The sequence below is a fragment of the Rutilus rutilus genome (assembly GCF_951802725.1).
Source record: "Rutilus rutilus genome assembly, chromosome: 17".
Classification (NCBI taxonomy): Eukaryota; Metazoa; Chordata; class Actinopteri; order Cypriniformes; family Leuciscidae; genus Rutilus; species Rutilus rutilus.
This window is the reverse complement of record NC_140230.1, coordinates 17,014,796-17,032,264: the sequence shown is the minus strand read 5'-3', so window position 1 is coordinate 17,032,264 and position 17,469 is coordinate 17,014,796. Positions and strand designations below refer to the sequence as shown.

General features: G+C 38.2%; 1 protein-coding gene across 3 annotated transcripts; it reads left to right on the top strand.

The window, feature by feature from the left end:
* The first annotated feature begins 899 nt into the window (after positions 1 to 899).
* rasip1 (Ras interacting protein 1) lies at positions 900 to 15,435 on the top strand. 3 transcript variants are annotated; one of them, XM_084385731.1, is made up of 16 exons: positions 900 to 1,193; positions 2,336 to 2,457; positions 3,429 to 3,877; positions 5,199 to 5,459; positions 5,554 to 5,783; positions 6,226 to 6,387; positions 6,794 to 6,998; positions 8,886 to 9,184; positions 9,519 to 9,680; positions 10,627 to 10,667; positions 12,191 to 12,345; positions 13,282 to 13,394; positions 13,477 to 13,765; positions 13,914 to 14,077; positions 14,196 to 14,337; positions 14,898 to 15,435. In XM_084385731.1, the coding sequence occupies exons 2-16, from the start codon at positions 2,336 to 2,338 to the stop codon at positions 15,074 to 15,076; spliced, it is 2,973 nt and encodes a 990-aa protein (XP_084241857.1). In that variant the 5' UTR covers positions 900 to 1,193; the 3' UTR covers positions 15,077 to 15,435. The 3 variants fall into 3 exon arrangements, with proteins under 3 accessions (XP_084241857.1, XP_084241856.1, XP_084241858.1); XM_084385730.1 differs by having other exon boundaries at positions 976 to 1,286; XM_084385732.1 differs by lacking the exon at positions 900 to 1,193 and having other exon boundaries at positions 2,206 to 2,457.
* The last annotated feature ends 2,034 nt before the right edge of the window (positions 15,436 to 17,469 follow it).

The window sequence follows — 17,469 nt, the reverse complement described above, 5'->3', positions numbered from 1 at the left end:
TTTACTATTTTATTCTTGTTTTGTGAATAAACCTCACTAAATTTAGTTAGATTTGGGTTTTAAACAAGAACAATGGTTAAGTATTGGTATATTCATACAAATGCTTCTTATTCTTGTATACACTCAAATAGAATATGTATACACACATTCACATATACGGATACAAATGCTTCTTCTTTCCTGACACATCATTCTGTTGTTGACAAGGTTAAAGGTTACAGGTGCCTCTCTGTCTTTGACATCCTGTCCCAGGTTTCCTGCTTCCTCTTTTTTTCAAAAGCCCTACAACACAAACCAAAGAGCGTTGGGTAAAACATGCTGAGGCCAGTGCTAATTAATCTTGTGCCCATTCTTTTAGGTAATAAACATATATACTGTTTCAGTTCTTTCAGATGTATTATATTTCCTGAGGATTGTCCCCATAGATCTTAGTTAGGGTAGCACCATATTTAATTTCTGACAGGAATGAAAACGAGGCTGTGAGGGATTGAAGTACGTTCAGTGGACTGTAGTGTTGTTCAACAGCATGCCAAACGAAACAAAGAACTTTCACTAGAAGAAAACTCCATAAAACAATTTTGAGTATTGAAAATTACATGTGATCTAGGCCCTTTATACAGCGAATGTCATTGTAAATACTGTAAGTCTATCCCTCACAACCTCATTTTCATCCATGTAAAATTCAATATGGCGTCTACCCTTACTAAGAGTTCTACTACTCTCAGACAATTTCCGGCGCCGTTTTGATTTTGTATGAACATAGGCCTATTAAATATCCTGACGAGTGCTTATTACATTTTTTTGTCTTGCGTTTAGTTCATACAGCAGTTTCTTTGACATTGCTTTATGTGTATATTTCATATTCTCTCTATGTCTCCCTCTCTCCCTTTTTTTCTCAGGATATAGGTGTTGTCCATTGGGGAGGAAGGAAATTCTGTCATTTAGAACAATGGGTCTGCTTCTCTATCTATAGACGCAGAAAAGGGGAGAAAGAAAACTAGAAAGAAATAGAAAGCAAGAATAAGGACTAGAGGACCCTTCTAGAACAACTTTTACATCGAAAATGAAAAAGACAAGCTAAAAACTGGGTGAAAGGACAAATTCCGGTAAAGCAAAGCAAGGCCTCATGCAGAAAATGGACTATTTAAGCCTTATTATTCTGGAATAAGGAGACACAGAGCCGACCTCCACTGGTATTTATTTTATATTATTATAATACACTTCACAAACAACAACAGCCATTCCGAAGATTTATCCTGTTATAAAGAGGAAGTCCGTCACAGTGGGTAAGTCGCATTCAGATCATCCGCTGGTGAGAAAAGCCATTTTACTGATGCAAAATGACAGGTTTGGAGCTTTAGTCAGCATATACTGAAAGCCTTTCCCAACCAAATGTAGTAAATTTTGTGTCTTGGTTGTTCTACATCCACCATTAACTTTGTAGAATGTGATGAAATCAATTATGGTCACAGAGTCAACATATTAAAAGTGAAGTTCACTTTTGAGGATCGACAGAGGGCAGCTGACACTTAGGGGGTCTGTTCAGGGGTTTTCCCCGTCTGTCTGCGAGGATACATGGAGGTGAAGTCCACAGTCAGGGCGGAGGACAAAAACATGTATGTTATTATACATAGCCGACATTCAGCGCTTTTAATCAAAGTATAAAAAGGATGATATTCATAGAATGTGGTTTGGCTGGATGGCTGATCCTCAGCAGTGATAGTTTCATGTTGGTTGATATCTTCGTCATGGCCTCTTGGCGAAGCCACTTGACTCTTTCTTGACTTCCACGAGTTTGCTTAGCTCAGGAGCAACAGTGCCAAACCTCTGCTTTTCATTAGACATGTAGACATGAATGTGAAATAAATCTTTTTCTCAGAGCCATAACTATTCACCGCCTGCCGTCAACTTTGTGGCATTCCCTGCTAGCTGCGTTAATGCTCTGTTACTCACAGACTGTTAGATGACGAAGAATGTATGACACGGCACGTCCTGATTATTCAACGAGATGTTAGCTTTTCCTGCCATTTGTCTACTGAATGTCATTCACTGCCGAGATCTGATTTTGGAGAGGAATACATATCAATGACACAACCCCAGGAAATGAAATCTTTTACAACTTCAAAGTCTTGCACGACGGCTAATATTGATATCTTATGTCAATGTTCTTCTGGTGTTTCTCTGCATCTTTTTTCCTCTGACTGTTAAGACATTTCCCTTTCTTGCTTTTTCCTACTTGCCCTGATCCTTCCTTTCTCAATTTATTTTTGTCCATTTTATCTTTCCATTCTCCACACTCCCGTCCAACCCTCACCTCCCTCTCTCATTCCCTCAGATGGAGGAGTCTGGCAGTCCCCGATTTAGGAAGCTCCATTTCCCAGTGGGCTTGTGGATAAATTCTCCACGGAAACACTTTGCCAAGTTGGGAGCTCGTTGGCCCAGTGCAGCATCAGTCAAGTCAGTGTTCGGAACTTTCTCTTACTCTCTGGATCAATGACAAATAAGAGTGTCCCTGATAAAGTAAAGTATAAAAAAAAAAGCCTTCAAAAATCTAGTTTAAAGGACATGTGCCAAGCTCTTAGAAATGTCATTTTCATATGGAAAAACGTTTAAACCATTTTAAACAAAAGTTTCAGTTTAATGACTCTAAATCAGTCTTGTGTTAAAATAAATATCATGAATTAATAATTCACAAAGTTTTGTGGGAGTCGCACCACATGTCATAAACAGGTCAAATTATCTAATATTTTTAATATCTAAGACTTATGACCTTGACACACATTCAAGGTCAATACGAAAAATGATATTTTACTTATGACCTTATTTTGACCTGTGCAGATTTAAAACAAATCTGCAAGGGCCCTCGCTTCGTTATAAGTTCATGATTCATTCATTTGTATATCTGTTTGTATGTTGGTTGCACCACATGACAAATATTTATTCAATACTTTTCTAAAGTAATTAATAAGGTTATTTTTTTCAATAATTTCATACTTTAATACGTTTTTTTCTTCATTACAATATCAGGACAGTTGTATCACCCAAATAGTTTAGAATTTATGCCACTCAAAAAGATTAAAACGAATCTTAATTCAGAAAATTAGAACATGTTCATCATAGAATAATTGTATTCAAGTCATTGTATGATGAATTACACTTTTAATTGTATTTTTGAATCAATTAATTAATCTGGACAAAAAAAAATTACTACTTTCTCTACATTTGTGGCACGAGTAAGTGACATATGTTTACTGTCACTGTGTTAACATTCCTCCTTCTTCCAAATAATGATGACACATTAATGAAACAATTGTATGTGACATCAATGTCTGTACATACAGTACCTCACCGAGGTACAATAACAATAACAACTGACATACAATAAATGATTTGTAAATCACCTCCTTCCTGTTCCTTCATTTTATCAGGTCCACAACTAGCTCAGATGCCGCTTCCCTGCACGAGGCCCCATCATCAGTCCCTTCCTCCCTCTCTCACTCCACCCCTTCTCTTGCCCCACCCTCTCCATCCCCTTCTCCTGCCTTCCTCCGCCCTCGCCCAGCCAATCAGCAGTCCAGGGCCAAAAGGCTGTCTCACCTCTTCCTGAGAGGCCGGTCCAACAGCGACCGAGACCGCGCCATTGGAGAACGTGAGAGGGAAATATGGGCGCATTCTGCCACCCCTTCATCACATCACTACCTGCCTCCTGCTTCCTCTAATGCCCCTGGGCTGGTCAAGATCTACGGAGATGCCCTGTCCAGTGGCGCTAACTATCGGAGCCTCCTGGCAAATATACACTCCACTGCTCGCCAGCTCATTCAGCAGGTCATCACCCGCTACACTGAGAGAGAACGAGAGAACGAGAGTGAAGACACAGGTATTTCATTCCCTGTAATGGTCAACCAGTTTAGTTGTTGTGGTCACTAATGTGTACATTTGTAAAAAAAAAATACAGTCTCATAAAATGATGCCAATGATGTGGTCACAGCTGTCAAAATCCAAAAAAGACAAAAGCACCTTAAATGTATCCAAAGTCTTTCAGACTTGTGCCTGAAGTGTCTTGTGTCTTTCACAAGTCTGAAAGACATTTTTTGGATACATTTATGAAGCAAATGATCTGGCCACAGCTATCAAAATCCAAAAAAAGACAAAAGCACCATAAATGTATCCTAAGTCTTTCAGACTTGTGCCCTACAATGCAAACAGTTTTGTGCAATGCCAATTAACGTAGTAAAATATAGTTCACTAGTCACAGATATCATGAAATTTAAGTCATTTTTCACTGATAATTGACCTCCACTGTTGCTCTGAAATCTCATTTGCGAACCCCTTTCAGATTCAGAAATGGCACACAGACATGCCATGCCAGGTTTGATGTCATTAAAGCCAAAATGCCATCAGTCCTTTCATGTGTTATGACCAAGATTTAATGTTTTAAAAAGAAGTCTCTCATGCTCACCAAGGCTGCATTTATTTGATAAATACAGTAAAAAACAGTAATATTGTAAAATATTATTTCAATTTTAAATAAATGTTTTCTATTTGAATATATTTTAAACAGGTATTTATTCCTGTGATGCAAAGCTGAATCTTTAGCATCATTACTCCTTCAGAAATCATTCTAATATGTTGATTTGCTACTTAAGAAACATTTCTTATTATTATCAATGTTGAAAACAGTTGTGCTGTTTAATATTTCTGTGGAAAAATCTGGATTATTTTATGAATAGAAAGTTCAAACGAATACCAATTATTTGAAATGGAAATCTTTTGTAACAATGTAAACTAACGGGAAACTTTTGAAGAATAGTGTATTCCATTCCTCACAAAAAATCTTGGAATATAGTGCAATGTCCATATGAATCACTTTTATGGTGCTTTTGTGGTGTTTGAATTGTTGTATGTAAAGAATTAAGTGAAGATTATTCAGAAATACGATACTAACACATTTGGAGTGACATTGGGTGATTAAATAATGATTTAGGCAGTTTCATATGGGTCCGCTGCAGCATATTGGATTCATTCATCCATTATCTCAGTCTTGTAATGGATGAAAAATAAAACATCAAAAGCAAGCTGCAGATAATTAAATATGCATTTGAGTGCAGACATCACAGATTATAAATAGGAAATTAGGCTTTACCCGCTCATTGTATCATTCCCCTCTGAATGTCCTGACTTCCTGTTCACCTGGTCAGCTCTCCAGAAATATTCCCCCGAGGACTTCCTGCTATGTGATGTCATTGGAAAGCCCATTCCGCAGCCAGATGGAGCCATTAAATGGCAAACAGAGTGTCGAAGGGGCGTGGCATCCTGGGAATGCCCCTTACAGCTAGTGGATATGTGGAGACCCAAGGATGGTTTTGAACGACGGTTTGAGATCCAGCGCCTTGATGAATACGAGAGGGAGGAGAAAGAGAAAGAGAAAGAGAGAGAGAGGGATGGAGAGAGCTATCAAGGTTGGAACATCTTCGTATTTAACTGTAAGAGATTTTACAAGTGTATTAACCAGCGTGGCAATTCATTTGTGGGAAAACACTATTGTGGTAACAGGTGTACGTTGGAGGCGGAGCCGCATGTCTTCTGGGGGTGGTCCAGAAGAAGAACGAGGTCATCGAGGGCGGAACACAGAACTTAGGAGGAGTATTAGTGATATGAACCTGAGTCTAAGACGTCGTCAGGGCAACACTGCCACCAATGACCCTCGGCGTTCTGGAAATGCCTCAAACAGTGGAAAGGATAGAAAGAACATAGTGAGCATGATGGCTACTGAAGGTGAAGAGGTAAAATAAAGATACAGACCAACTTTTCAATACATTACAACCTCAATAATGTGAAATCAAATTAATAACGCAGAGCTCAACAATAAGGACTTTTTTCTGCTTGCCTGGTTTTGGCCAGTAGTTCAGATTTCTACTTGTCCTTCCAATATTTTTACCCTTCCAATGGACAAATGGTACATTTTACAACCTCTCCTAACCATTCCTTGTCATGAAAAGTTCAAATGAACAGATATTTTAAGTGATCTTGATTTCTCCTTGCCCTTCCAACATTTTCACCCCATGAAAGTCTCTCACACTGAGAGATCCTGACCTGAGCTTCCTTATTGTTTAGCCCTATAATGTCATTTATACCTAATATGACACAACATAAGACAATGTATTATGTGTGTCATGATAAATGCATGTAATCCATTCCCAGTACTATCCTTGCGTGATTGTTCAGGTCTCTGGTCCAAGAGGTGGTGGATGTGAGGCGGACAGACGTACTCGTGCAGCAGAGGAAGAGAAAGACACCTGTGACCTGGAAGTGATGTCGCAGAGTCTGATCCTTCCACCGACAGATCGGCCTTACTTCCTGTTACTGCAGGGCTATGACCAGAGCAAGGCTAGACATGCATCAACTCACTTATCTTACAGCCATCCCATGACATAATTCCTGTATTCCTCTAATCACAACATACCATCAAAGCTTTCATACCTTTGAGTGGAATGGCCATTGAACAAACAGCACAAAACAGCCATACAGAAGCTCTATAAACACACACGGGCTGCACAATGCCAACACAAGCATGCTGTGTCTACTGCTTCATCTCTGCACAATGACCTCACACAAGCACATATTGTCGAAAACTGTAACACTCTTCATTCCTTATCGTCGCTGTATTTCTGCAACTTAAGATAGGAGATTGCACAGATTGTAGTAAAGACCACAATGAAGATGATAACAGCTTTTTTCCACTCTCGTTGTTCTCCTTCTCACTCTCTCACTTTCTTGTTTATTGTTTGTTCAGGACTTTGTGTTGTACATAATGACGGGTCACACACATGTTTTTGGGCGGAAGCCGACATTCCGTGAGCGTGAGATCGACAGGGAGAGAGAGAGGAAGGGGAAAAGGCCTCTAAAAGTGGACACTTACCTCTCAGCTCCTGACCTGCTTGCCCGACACCTCCTGATCAGAAGAGACGCAGCCGTCCCAGAGCAACCACGCGGTCAAGGTACCCTGACACCAAGCTAACAAAAGACAGATAAAAGCAATGAAGAACATTTCACAGAACGAAACGTAAGGGGTTTGTTGCACCTGGGCTCTGATTTTGATCATTTTTTACATTCGCATTCAATAATGCAGCACCAAGGATTTCAAACATTCGTGATAAAACAGGAACAGGCAGTACTGATGTGAAGAAACACTGCAATCATATCTTTGCATTTGAGCCATTTTATTGATTAAATAGTGCTGACAAACATTACTTTTTCACTTTTTTGATGCTTTATAATGCTACCCACACCCTGCCCGATTTTCGCCCTGGTTTTCCACTCACCTACAGTTAATGGAAATCACCAACAAAAGCCAGAAATCTGATGCAAATCTGCACTCAATCATGACCTCAGCTGACGATCACTATGTGTCAGTTTTCAAAGGCAAGAAACTGAGAGAAGTGCCAATGCATTGCAGATGCCCGAGAGGTATTTATGCTGCTGCCCACACACTATAAGACTTCCAAGGTCGTCGGATTTCTGTTCTTTTTACACTGCACAACTGTCGGCCCTCGCCAGCGTCAGTTTCATTCTAAACAAATTTCGAATGACAGGACTTGGACTGCAGACAGGTCCAGATATTTAGTCTGCTAATGCCGCCCACACCCTACACCCTAGCCCTGATTTTCATAAACATTGAATGGAGATTGCCGACAAAAGCCCAAAATGAGAGGCAAATCTGTGCTAGTTCACAGTGACATCTCCGATGCTCGAGAGATATTTTGCATGTTAAATATTGTCGGTGATGCCCGAGAGATATGTAGCATGTTAAATATCTAGACCTGTCTGCAATCCAAGTCCTGTAGTGTGAAACGTGTTTTGAAGGGAATTGACATCGGTGACTTCTAACAGTGTGAAAAGAACAGCAATCCGATTACTCTGAAAGTCGTATAGTGTGTGGGAGGCATAACACGGACAGCAAAAAGATCACTAGTGACAACCCTTGGAAACAAACATGCAAATCCTTCCGTTGTGCTAGCTTATATTGCTAGCGACGATATTAAAGTTGACAAGAAATCGAGTTTGCAGTAGTCTTTTCTTCCCTATTGTGACATATATCTGAGTGAAACAGCTTCTCAAACAAGAAAAAATGTAGGACGGGATTTGATTTTGCACATTGGGAATTGATTGGATTGTTGTGGTTTGCTATTGCGGTGATGTCATGTGAGTGACAGGTTGCCCCGCCCTCACGCCAGTAAACACATCATCAGAGAAGATAAGAGATGTTGCTGCAAGTAGGAGGGGAAGTTATTTTGATTAAAGATTACAAGGGTACATGAATTAAAAATAAATAAATAATAATGTGCATGGATAAATCATTTATAATAAAAAAGGTACATTTTTATTTCATGGTTAACTCTTTCACATGCTTGTGAAACGATGCAGGTAAAGACATTCATCAAACAAAAAACGATCAAAACATTAACAATACACAAAAGCACTTAAATTTTTGTTCTGTATGTACCATGGTAGTACTGTGGTATATTGGAGTACCAAACAAATACCATTGTTCATGAATATGGTAATTATTCAGTTTGCACAAACAGCAACTAGCAATTTATTGTTTTCTGTTTTAATTATTTGGGGGATTTTGTTTAAACGTGTAAGCTATTAGATAAAATTACAGCTTACTATTTTAAATATTTCATATTTGTTAAAATTTTAAATAGCTTAAATGCATAGCAAGCTACTTTTGCAATGTACTGTAGCTTCTAGTGCAACTAGTTTTTCAGCTTTTAGCTTAGCTTAGCTATTTTTCTTCTGTTGCTAGTTCAGCTAGCGACATGTTTTGAATAGCTTGCCCAATACTGTCTGCAATTATGCTTCTTGTTCTCATTCTTCCTTAGCCTTGGCCCGTCCATTCAGAGGAGGACCTGTCACTCTTAATGGAGCTCCACTTTATAGAGAAGCAGCCCTAAAGCCAGGAGACTTGTTGGGTCTTGGCAGCCACTTCCTTTTCCTTTACCGTGACCCCCGTGTGACCCCCGCCCCGCCCCTGGCCTTACCGCCACCATGGCAAGGTGACATGTCAACTTCCTACAGCCCTGGTGGGATGACAGATAGACAGGAAATGCTTCGGCAGTATCTGGGGTCCACAGAATCACTACTGAGATTCCAGGCCAAACATGCCGATGCCTTGCTGCAGGTAAACACTGATACGATCGAATACTCCTTCTGATATATCTGTCATAAACAAACAGTAGTGCATGTAAATACAGAGTTCTGACAGGGGGATTTTATCATAATGATTTACCGAACGGAAATCTGTAGACTACAGCGATTTAAAAATCACAGCACAGTTCAGCCAACATTTCTGCGTAAATGTTTATAATACGGCATACTTAGTGAGTGTTGCAATGAAACTTAATTTAGGAAAAATATAATCACTGGTGTAACAAATACTGCAGTAGTTTCAGTTTTGCCATGGCATCATAATATTTATTTATAAGAATCGGTTACTACTTCTACTTTAATTTCAGGAAATTATTTCGAAGAATTCCAGCCCAGATTCAGGGGGCGGGGCCTTAGCACCTGCCTTTCTTCTGTCGCTCATGATTGACTACGCCTCTAAACATCTGGATCCTGAATTAACTCCACAACTGCTTTTAAAGGCAGCCAATCAGATCAAAGGAATTGTTTGGGTAAGTGTCCAAAAGAGCTTTTGTTTTGTTAAACCTATAAAACAGAAATGACAGTTATTAAATTAATATAAACAATAAATCATTAACATTATTATTATTTTAACAATTGAATTAAGGATTAATCCTGTGCTTTCAGTTAACGGCTCACATTCAGATTTTTTTTAAAGTTTCTATTTTGTCATTTTCATCCCATTAAATGTCTACCAATCAAACCAATATCAAACTAAATGGATTTATAACATGACAAATACTTCTGGTATTTTAATATTATTATTAAAATCATTTAAAAAATATTAATGATCACGCTAAATTATGTACAGTATATATAAGTAAAAATGAACACATTATGTCTGATTCGATGTTGATGAAGTGGTGCTTGAGCCTCACTCATGGGACAAAATAGTCTGGGAACCACTGGTCTGGATGACATTAAATATCATGATATCATAAAGTGTAAAACCACAACCTTTATTAAGGGTAAAGTGAAGCACAGGGTTGGGCTGTTATGGCTATTGGAATGCAAAGGTGTTATTGAACATGACATGCTTTGAACAGGCCATCACTGTTCCGTACACTTTTTCTCTCCTCTTTGGCTCATGCAAAGTTGTTTTGTCAAACTAAGGCACAGATAAAACTGGAGTAACAGTTAAAACACACAACAAACACTAATAGTTTATTGAACGGGAGTGTCTTAAAATGGACTCTCTCTCTCTCTGCACTGTTAAACTGTGGTTGAGGAGCCACAGCTGCAGACACAGATAGGCTTTCATTGGAATTTCGCCGTAGTTTGTAAACAGAGGTTGACTGATGTCATTTCCACCCGTTTGGAAAATGTGCTGTCATTGTCCGGACACATCAGCCAAACACTCCCACCCATGCATTCATCCGAGTCTGCATTAATCTCTCTCTCTCTCTCTCTCTCTCTGTTCCATTATTCATCTTTCAGGACAAAATTAAAGAGTTCGGTGACAAACATCCAACACAAAAGTAAGAACCTGCACTACCTCTCCATGCTGTAGATCTGTATACACTGTTCAAACATTGTTGCTCAGTGACAGGCCTGTAAACAGTAAATTCCTATCACCTTACCCAGCACTGAGCATGTGTTGTGTTTTTATGTATTGAATGTTTAAATATATAATTAATGTATGAAATTTTTTTTTATAATGAAATAATATTACACAAAAATAAATGCATATACACTGCTCGACCCAAAAAAAAAAAAAAAAAATTATTGAGTGATGAGTCAATGATTGGATCATTATTGCAGTGATTATTATGTTTCTAGCATGTTATACTGTATGTTTGGCAACAGTTCTTCTAACCCTAATTGATGGAGTGTGCAGATTTTTATTTCTTAATCAACCATGTGAAAGACACATCATGGCCATGGCACATCAAGGTTCCTCAGGCTCAAATTGTGAAAGAATGGTTGGCAGCGAGCATGAAGAATCATTTTCACACATGAATTAACACCTCTGAGTCCAGAACTTAAATTCATTGAAAGTCTTTGGGATGTGCTGGAGTAAACTTTATAGAGTGCTCGACTCTTCACAACATCACAAACATCACAACATTTATTTCCATCAAGAGGTGCATCAATTTTTGGTCAAGATCTTGTATTGACAATGCAAGAGTCAAGCACTCAGTAAAGTCTACTTAAGTGTTTTCCTACATGTTTTTTTTTAAACCTACACACTCCATCAATTAGAGTTAAAAGAACTGTTGCCAAACATATAACATGCTAGAAACACAATAAGCCCTGAAACAACGATCCCAATCATTGACTCTTAAACATTTGCCTATTTAAATCCCAAAAGCTCACCATTGCTGACCAGGAGCAGCCCACAAGCCTTGCCGTTTCAGAGGTTCTCTGACCTCACCTTGCCATAGGGCAGCCATTTCTCCTGCATCCAACAAGTTGATTACGATAACTGATTGCCATCTAATCTACCCAGACCTTAATATGTGGCCTTATTAGGAGATGATCAAAGATATTCTCTTCACCAGTGCCTGGTCATACATTTTTATAATTTTTATATATAACATTTTCCTCTAAAGGCAAAAAATCTTCTAAAAATCTTTCTAAATATCAAAGACTAGCAGAATCCAGACCACACCTATAATGATAATGACACAGAGAAACAATGTCATTGGAATCACTTTCAGAATTTTTTTCCCCCAGCTGATGGAAGTGATGTAAAACAATGACAGCCTATCAGAATCCATCCTGCTTTAAAGAGCTTGAGCATTTGAAGCGGTAGACGGCAAAACTGTGGTGCGCGCTTAGAATAAACAGAATGATATCATCTGCTGGTGCGGACGCTAATATAGTTATCGTTCTTGGTGTGAACGGGCCTTAAGAGTTTGAAAACTTTAGAAATGATACAACTTTTCTTAGATGCCACAAGCTAAAAATGTCAGATGGTGACCGAGCAATGTATCAATATATATGTGTGCATTTTGTGCACAATACAGAGGTTTTATTAAAAAATGTTATGGTCATTCAGCCCATCAGAGGCTGAGGTTGAACTTCCTCCCCCAAGCGTGCAGAAGCTCTCATCTGACCTTCAACCTCTCATGTTCTGGATGTCCAATGCCACGGAGCTCCTCAACTTCTTTCAGGTCAAAGTCGAAGCCATGGAAAAAGAATGGGAATTTGAAGGTGAGAGAGATATCAGCGATTACAGCATGTTTTCTGAAAACCAAAAATACTTGTATTACACAATGTGCCATACACTGTAAAAAATGTGCTGTAGTTATGCAGCTGTTTGCCAGTAACTTACTGTAGATTTAAATTTATGCTATTTACTGGCAACAGTTTGTTCAAAGTTAAATGAACATTAAACATTAACAAGTCTTTGTCTTTACAGAATAAAATTATAAAATAACAATCTAATGCAAAGCATTCTGGGAACCAGAAATCTTCATCAACCTTTTTCTGTTTTTTTTTCCATTAGATTTTGGTTCCCAGAATGCTTTGCATGAGGCTGTTATTTTTGTTAATGTTTAATGTTCATTTAATTTTGAACAAATTGTTGCCAGTAAATAACATCAATTTAAATCTACAGTAAGTTACTATCAAGTAGCTGCCAGTAATACTGTAATTTCTACAGATTTTTCTAACAGTGTATCTTCTGCTGTAGACGTGTTATGTCTTTTGTTAAAATAAATCAGTTTTCTCTCATCTCTAACTATCCCATCTTGTCCTTTTTTGGTAAACCTGCTAGTCTAAGCAAACATTATGACCTGCGGAATAGGCCTGAACTTTGAAAATAATTACAATGAGAATATATTCAACATACTGACTTATAGCTCATACAACTCAAATACAAGCAGCTCATGGAGTAAACGTTAAAATCTTTGCCAAATGTCAAAATGTACTTGTCATATGATAACATATTGTGCATTGTAAACAAGCAGCAAGTTTTCTTTCTAAGATGAGCTCGTAAAATTATTTTTTTTTGTCAATGAATATGCTGAAACTAATTGCAATTATTATAAATTATCAATGTTAATAATCAGTCACACCTGGGATGGTCTGAATATTTCAGAAGTGATTTTATGGACATTTTAAGTTTTGTCTCACATTAACCTGTAGCCCCGGGTGACCCTGTGCTTTCGGCTGACATGGACACCTGTTCTGAGGCGCTGGCACAGCTGGACGACGTCATTATGCACACCTTTCAGCAATGTGTTTACCATCTGACCAAGGTGAGAGAATGTGCATCAGTGCTGCTTGAATGACCCATTTTTTTTATATAATGTTTTATATCTCATTTCCTCTCTCTTTCAGACATTATACTCCCTCCTCCCAGCACTGTTAGACACTAACCCCTTCTCCAGTGAGGAGAAGAAGAAAGGAAAAGCAGGAGCCAAGGACAGAGCAGGTAGTGAAGGTGAAGGAGACGAGGAAGAGGACGTCTCCACTTTGCCGCCCACCGTGGCTGGACTGGTGGAAGTGTATCGCTGCTCTCTGCAGCTTTCCCGAGAAGCTTGCCTCTCTCCGCCGCTAACCTCCCAAACATTTGGCTACCTCTTCTTCTTCACAAACACGTCTCTTCTCAACACACTCTTGGAGAGAGGTGAGAATTTACAATCTTTCATAAACACACTTGTGTTTGCGCATGGTTTCGAGCAGCGATGACAGAAGCTGACTTGTGATGGCAATGAGTTTATGGCTGGACCAGCAGTGTGATGTTGAAAATGATTTGTTCGTTCCATCTTAAACAGACAGTCTGTTCTCTTGGTCACGTGCGGTTCAAATTCGAACAAATCTGGACCTGGTTCTAGACTGGCTACAAGGAGCAGGCCTTGGAGATATTGCATCAGAGTTTCTAAAGAAACTATCAGTTACGGTCAATTTCCTGTGCATACCTAAGACACGCCTTATTCAGGTGAGAGTCTGAGAACATACGGACCCCTGCGCTGAATATGAAAACAAATACTAGCACAATGATATTTAACATCCATAATTCAGTCACATGACAATAAATTTCCACTCTCTTCCTTCAGTCATCCTGGTCAAGTTTACAGGAAGAACATTCCTTGCTAAATCCCTCCCAGCTTCACCATCTTCTCACTCATTATAAACTTGGACCAACGAGAGCCCCACCTTCCTCATGGGCTCCGCCTCTCGATACCGAGCTTGGAGGTGGTGAGTCACAACCTTAATAAATTAACACGCCCCTAAACTATAGGTTACATCAACTTCTTTCACATACACTACTGTTCAAAAGTTTGGGGTCAGTAAATGTTTTTCTTTTTAAAGAAATTAATACTTTTATTCAGCAAAGATGCATTAAACTGATCAAATGTGACAGTAAAGACATTCAGCTTCAACACCACAGGTAAATTACATTTTAAAATATATTCACAAAATAGTTATTTCAAACTGTAACAAAAAAATATCATAATATTACGGTATTTTTGAATAAATAAATGCATTCTTGGTTAGCATAAAAGACCTCTTTCAAAAACATAAAAAGAAAATCACAATATTACAAATTTTACTGTATTTTTGATTAAATTACTGTATTTTTGATTAAATAAATGCATTCTTGCTCAGCATAAAATACCTCTTTCAAAAATATAAAAAAATGTTTTTACTGACCCCAAACGTTTAAATTGTAATGTAAAATGTAAAAATGTAATATACTATGAAATATAATATGTAATATATAATTTTTTTCTTTAATATTATTCACATGTTTTCAGATATTTTTGAGAGTTTCTTGGACCATCCTCCTCTTATCTTGCCTAACGAGACACCTCGCCTGGACCTGACTCAGCCAATCCCAAGCCCTGATCTACTGAAGGAAGTGACACGCCTGCGAACATTCCTGTGGGGGCTCGACCAGGATGAACTTCCTGCTAATCAGAGGACTAGACTGTAACATTATTTCATTCCAGTTGTGAAATTATGAACATTATCTGGTTCTCATATAGAGAAACTATCAGTCTTTAGATACTATAGTAGGCTACATAAGGGCCTGTACATGTAAAATTCATTTCAGGTGACATTCCTTCTTTCTTTGCCTATCAAGCACATCTGTTTGATTTTAAAGGAAATACACTGGCTTAATTATGAATATGTATAATTAATCGCATTGGTTACCTTAAAGATTTATGTTATAGGAAATTCATTGCCTGGTTGCAATGATAAATGCCAGTTTATTTTACACAGTCTTCTAATGTTCTGTTAAAGTAGGTTTTTCACTGTTTGTATTTCTGTAATAAATAAAAATTACATATATCCCCTTTTATTATTATTATTATTATTAATGGTCTGTACACAGAGTCTGTGGAGGCCACCTGCTGTTCTATTGATCAACACTGGGTGGCATGATCGCAATGGATTCAACGATTAGTTAGTGAGAAACACCACTGGTCAGTTAAACCACCAGTACACTAAAAAGGCAAATCACTTATGACATATATTGTCGTGGATCAGTATCCTGAAAATGTATATAATGGAATTCTAGAAGGGTTTTAAATTTTAAATAGTCTACTTGTTATATGCCATGTGTTTACAGTGGAAATACTGATACTTGCAGGTGCCCTTACAAACATTTACCAGGGCAACCACATACTAGTTTACCTAAATACTACAGTTACTATAGATATTGTTACTACTGAAAACCATAATAAATTAATATGGGGATTTATTTTTCTTTAAAAAAAAAATTCTTTTATAACGGTTCAACTAATCCCAAGTTATCACAATTTTAATAACTCTAGTTTCCATGGAACCAATGTTTACAAAGATATTCCTAAATATTTGTGCGGGTAATATAGCATTTTGATAGTTCTAATACTTTGAAGTCAGGGTAAACCCTCGGTAAACATAATTAAGGGTTATCTTTTTCTGTGATACTGTTCAATAGGCCTAGTTGATGTTTACTAGTAAGGGCAAATTCCAATCGGAAGTGCGCATCCCTATGCCCTACTCACTCCGAAGGGCAGAGCCTTTGAAGTGGGGACTTTGGAGGGAGGATTTGTGTTTCATGAAGCCGTTTGGAACGCACTTGGCAAAGGGAGCAACAAAAGTCCAAGTAATTTTCCTCATTAGCTTCACATGGAATGTTACTAAGACAACGCTAGGCAGCGACAACAGGAACATTTTATTCTTGGTGTTAATATGATACAAATAAATGTACATTTATAATGAAGTTTTTAAACTCTAACAGACTCAGACTCTAACTTTATAAGTTAAAGGTGCAGTAAGCGATTTTTGAGAATCATTGTTGTAAATATATTAATAATATGATATTTGAAATCAACTCAAACAAACACACACACACACACCCCTCCCTTCATTTCTCCGTCCCCATAATGCACGAACACGCGATGCAAGAGTGGATGTCTCTTTACCAGAGCAGGAGCGAAGCAAAATAATATTTTGCAAAAAATAAAGCACAGATAACAAACTTGGAAGAACAAAATGAACATACAGTACATGAGTAAATACAAGCTCGTTGTAAGTCGCCAGCAGCACACACTCGAAACCAATGTTACTCATGCACGGAGCAGAAACAACGCAACCCCAGTTTTCAGGCCTTCCCGCTTAGGTCTCTCAAGCGCTGGAAAGCTTTTCTAATATTAACGCGGGTCCTAAAGCTCTTGCCTGATCCTAACCCTTCTTTTTCCAGTACTCTGTCCTTTTCTCTTTTGTAATGTCTCTCAGCCATCTTGCTTTCTACAGTCTTTCTTCAAATATCCCTCTTGCTCACTCTCTCTCCTCCCCCGTCATGAGTATATACTATGGGGTTAGAATTGTTGCATTATTCCAAATAAATAGATTAAGATCCACAAATAAATATAAAGAGTTTCACAAAAAAACAACAACAAAAAAAGAAGATTTGTGTTTCATGTCACAAACATAATTCTGCCTGGAATTCATTTGTGAATCGCTTCCTGCACATTTGTGAATCGCTGCATGCATTAGTGGATCGCTTCCAGTGCATTTGTTGATCCCTGCTTGCATTTGTAGATTTTGAAACACTTCTAGTGTCAAGACATGCAGACAAATCCATGAATATGTGGACTCACTCCACCCACCGTGACCATCTGCTTAAGCCAATCAGATAACAGCCATTTGCTCTGACCAATCATAGCACTCGCTCACTCCAACCAATCATGATTTGCTTTACAATCAGGGCGGTCATGCCCTGAAATAACTTTGCTCATTCATCTGCATTGGCTCAAATAGGAAGTAGTGGGCCCATTAAAAGATGTTTAAAATTTAGATTTCATAAGACCATTAGACTGTATATCAAGCCAAGACAAA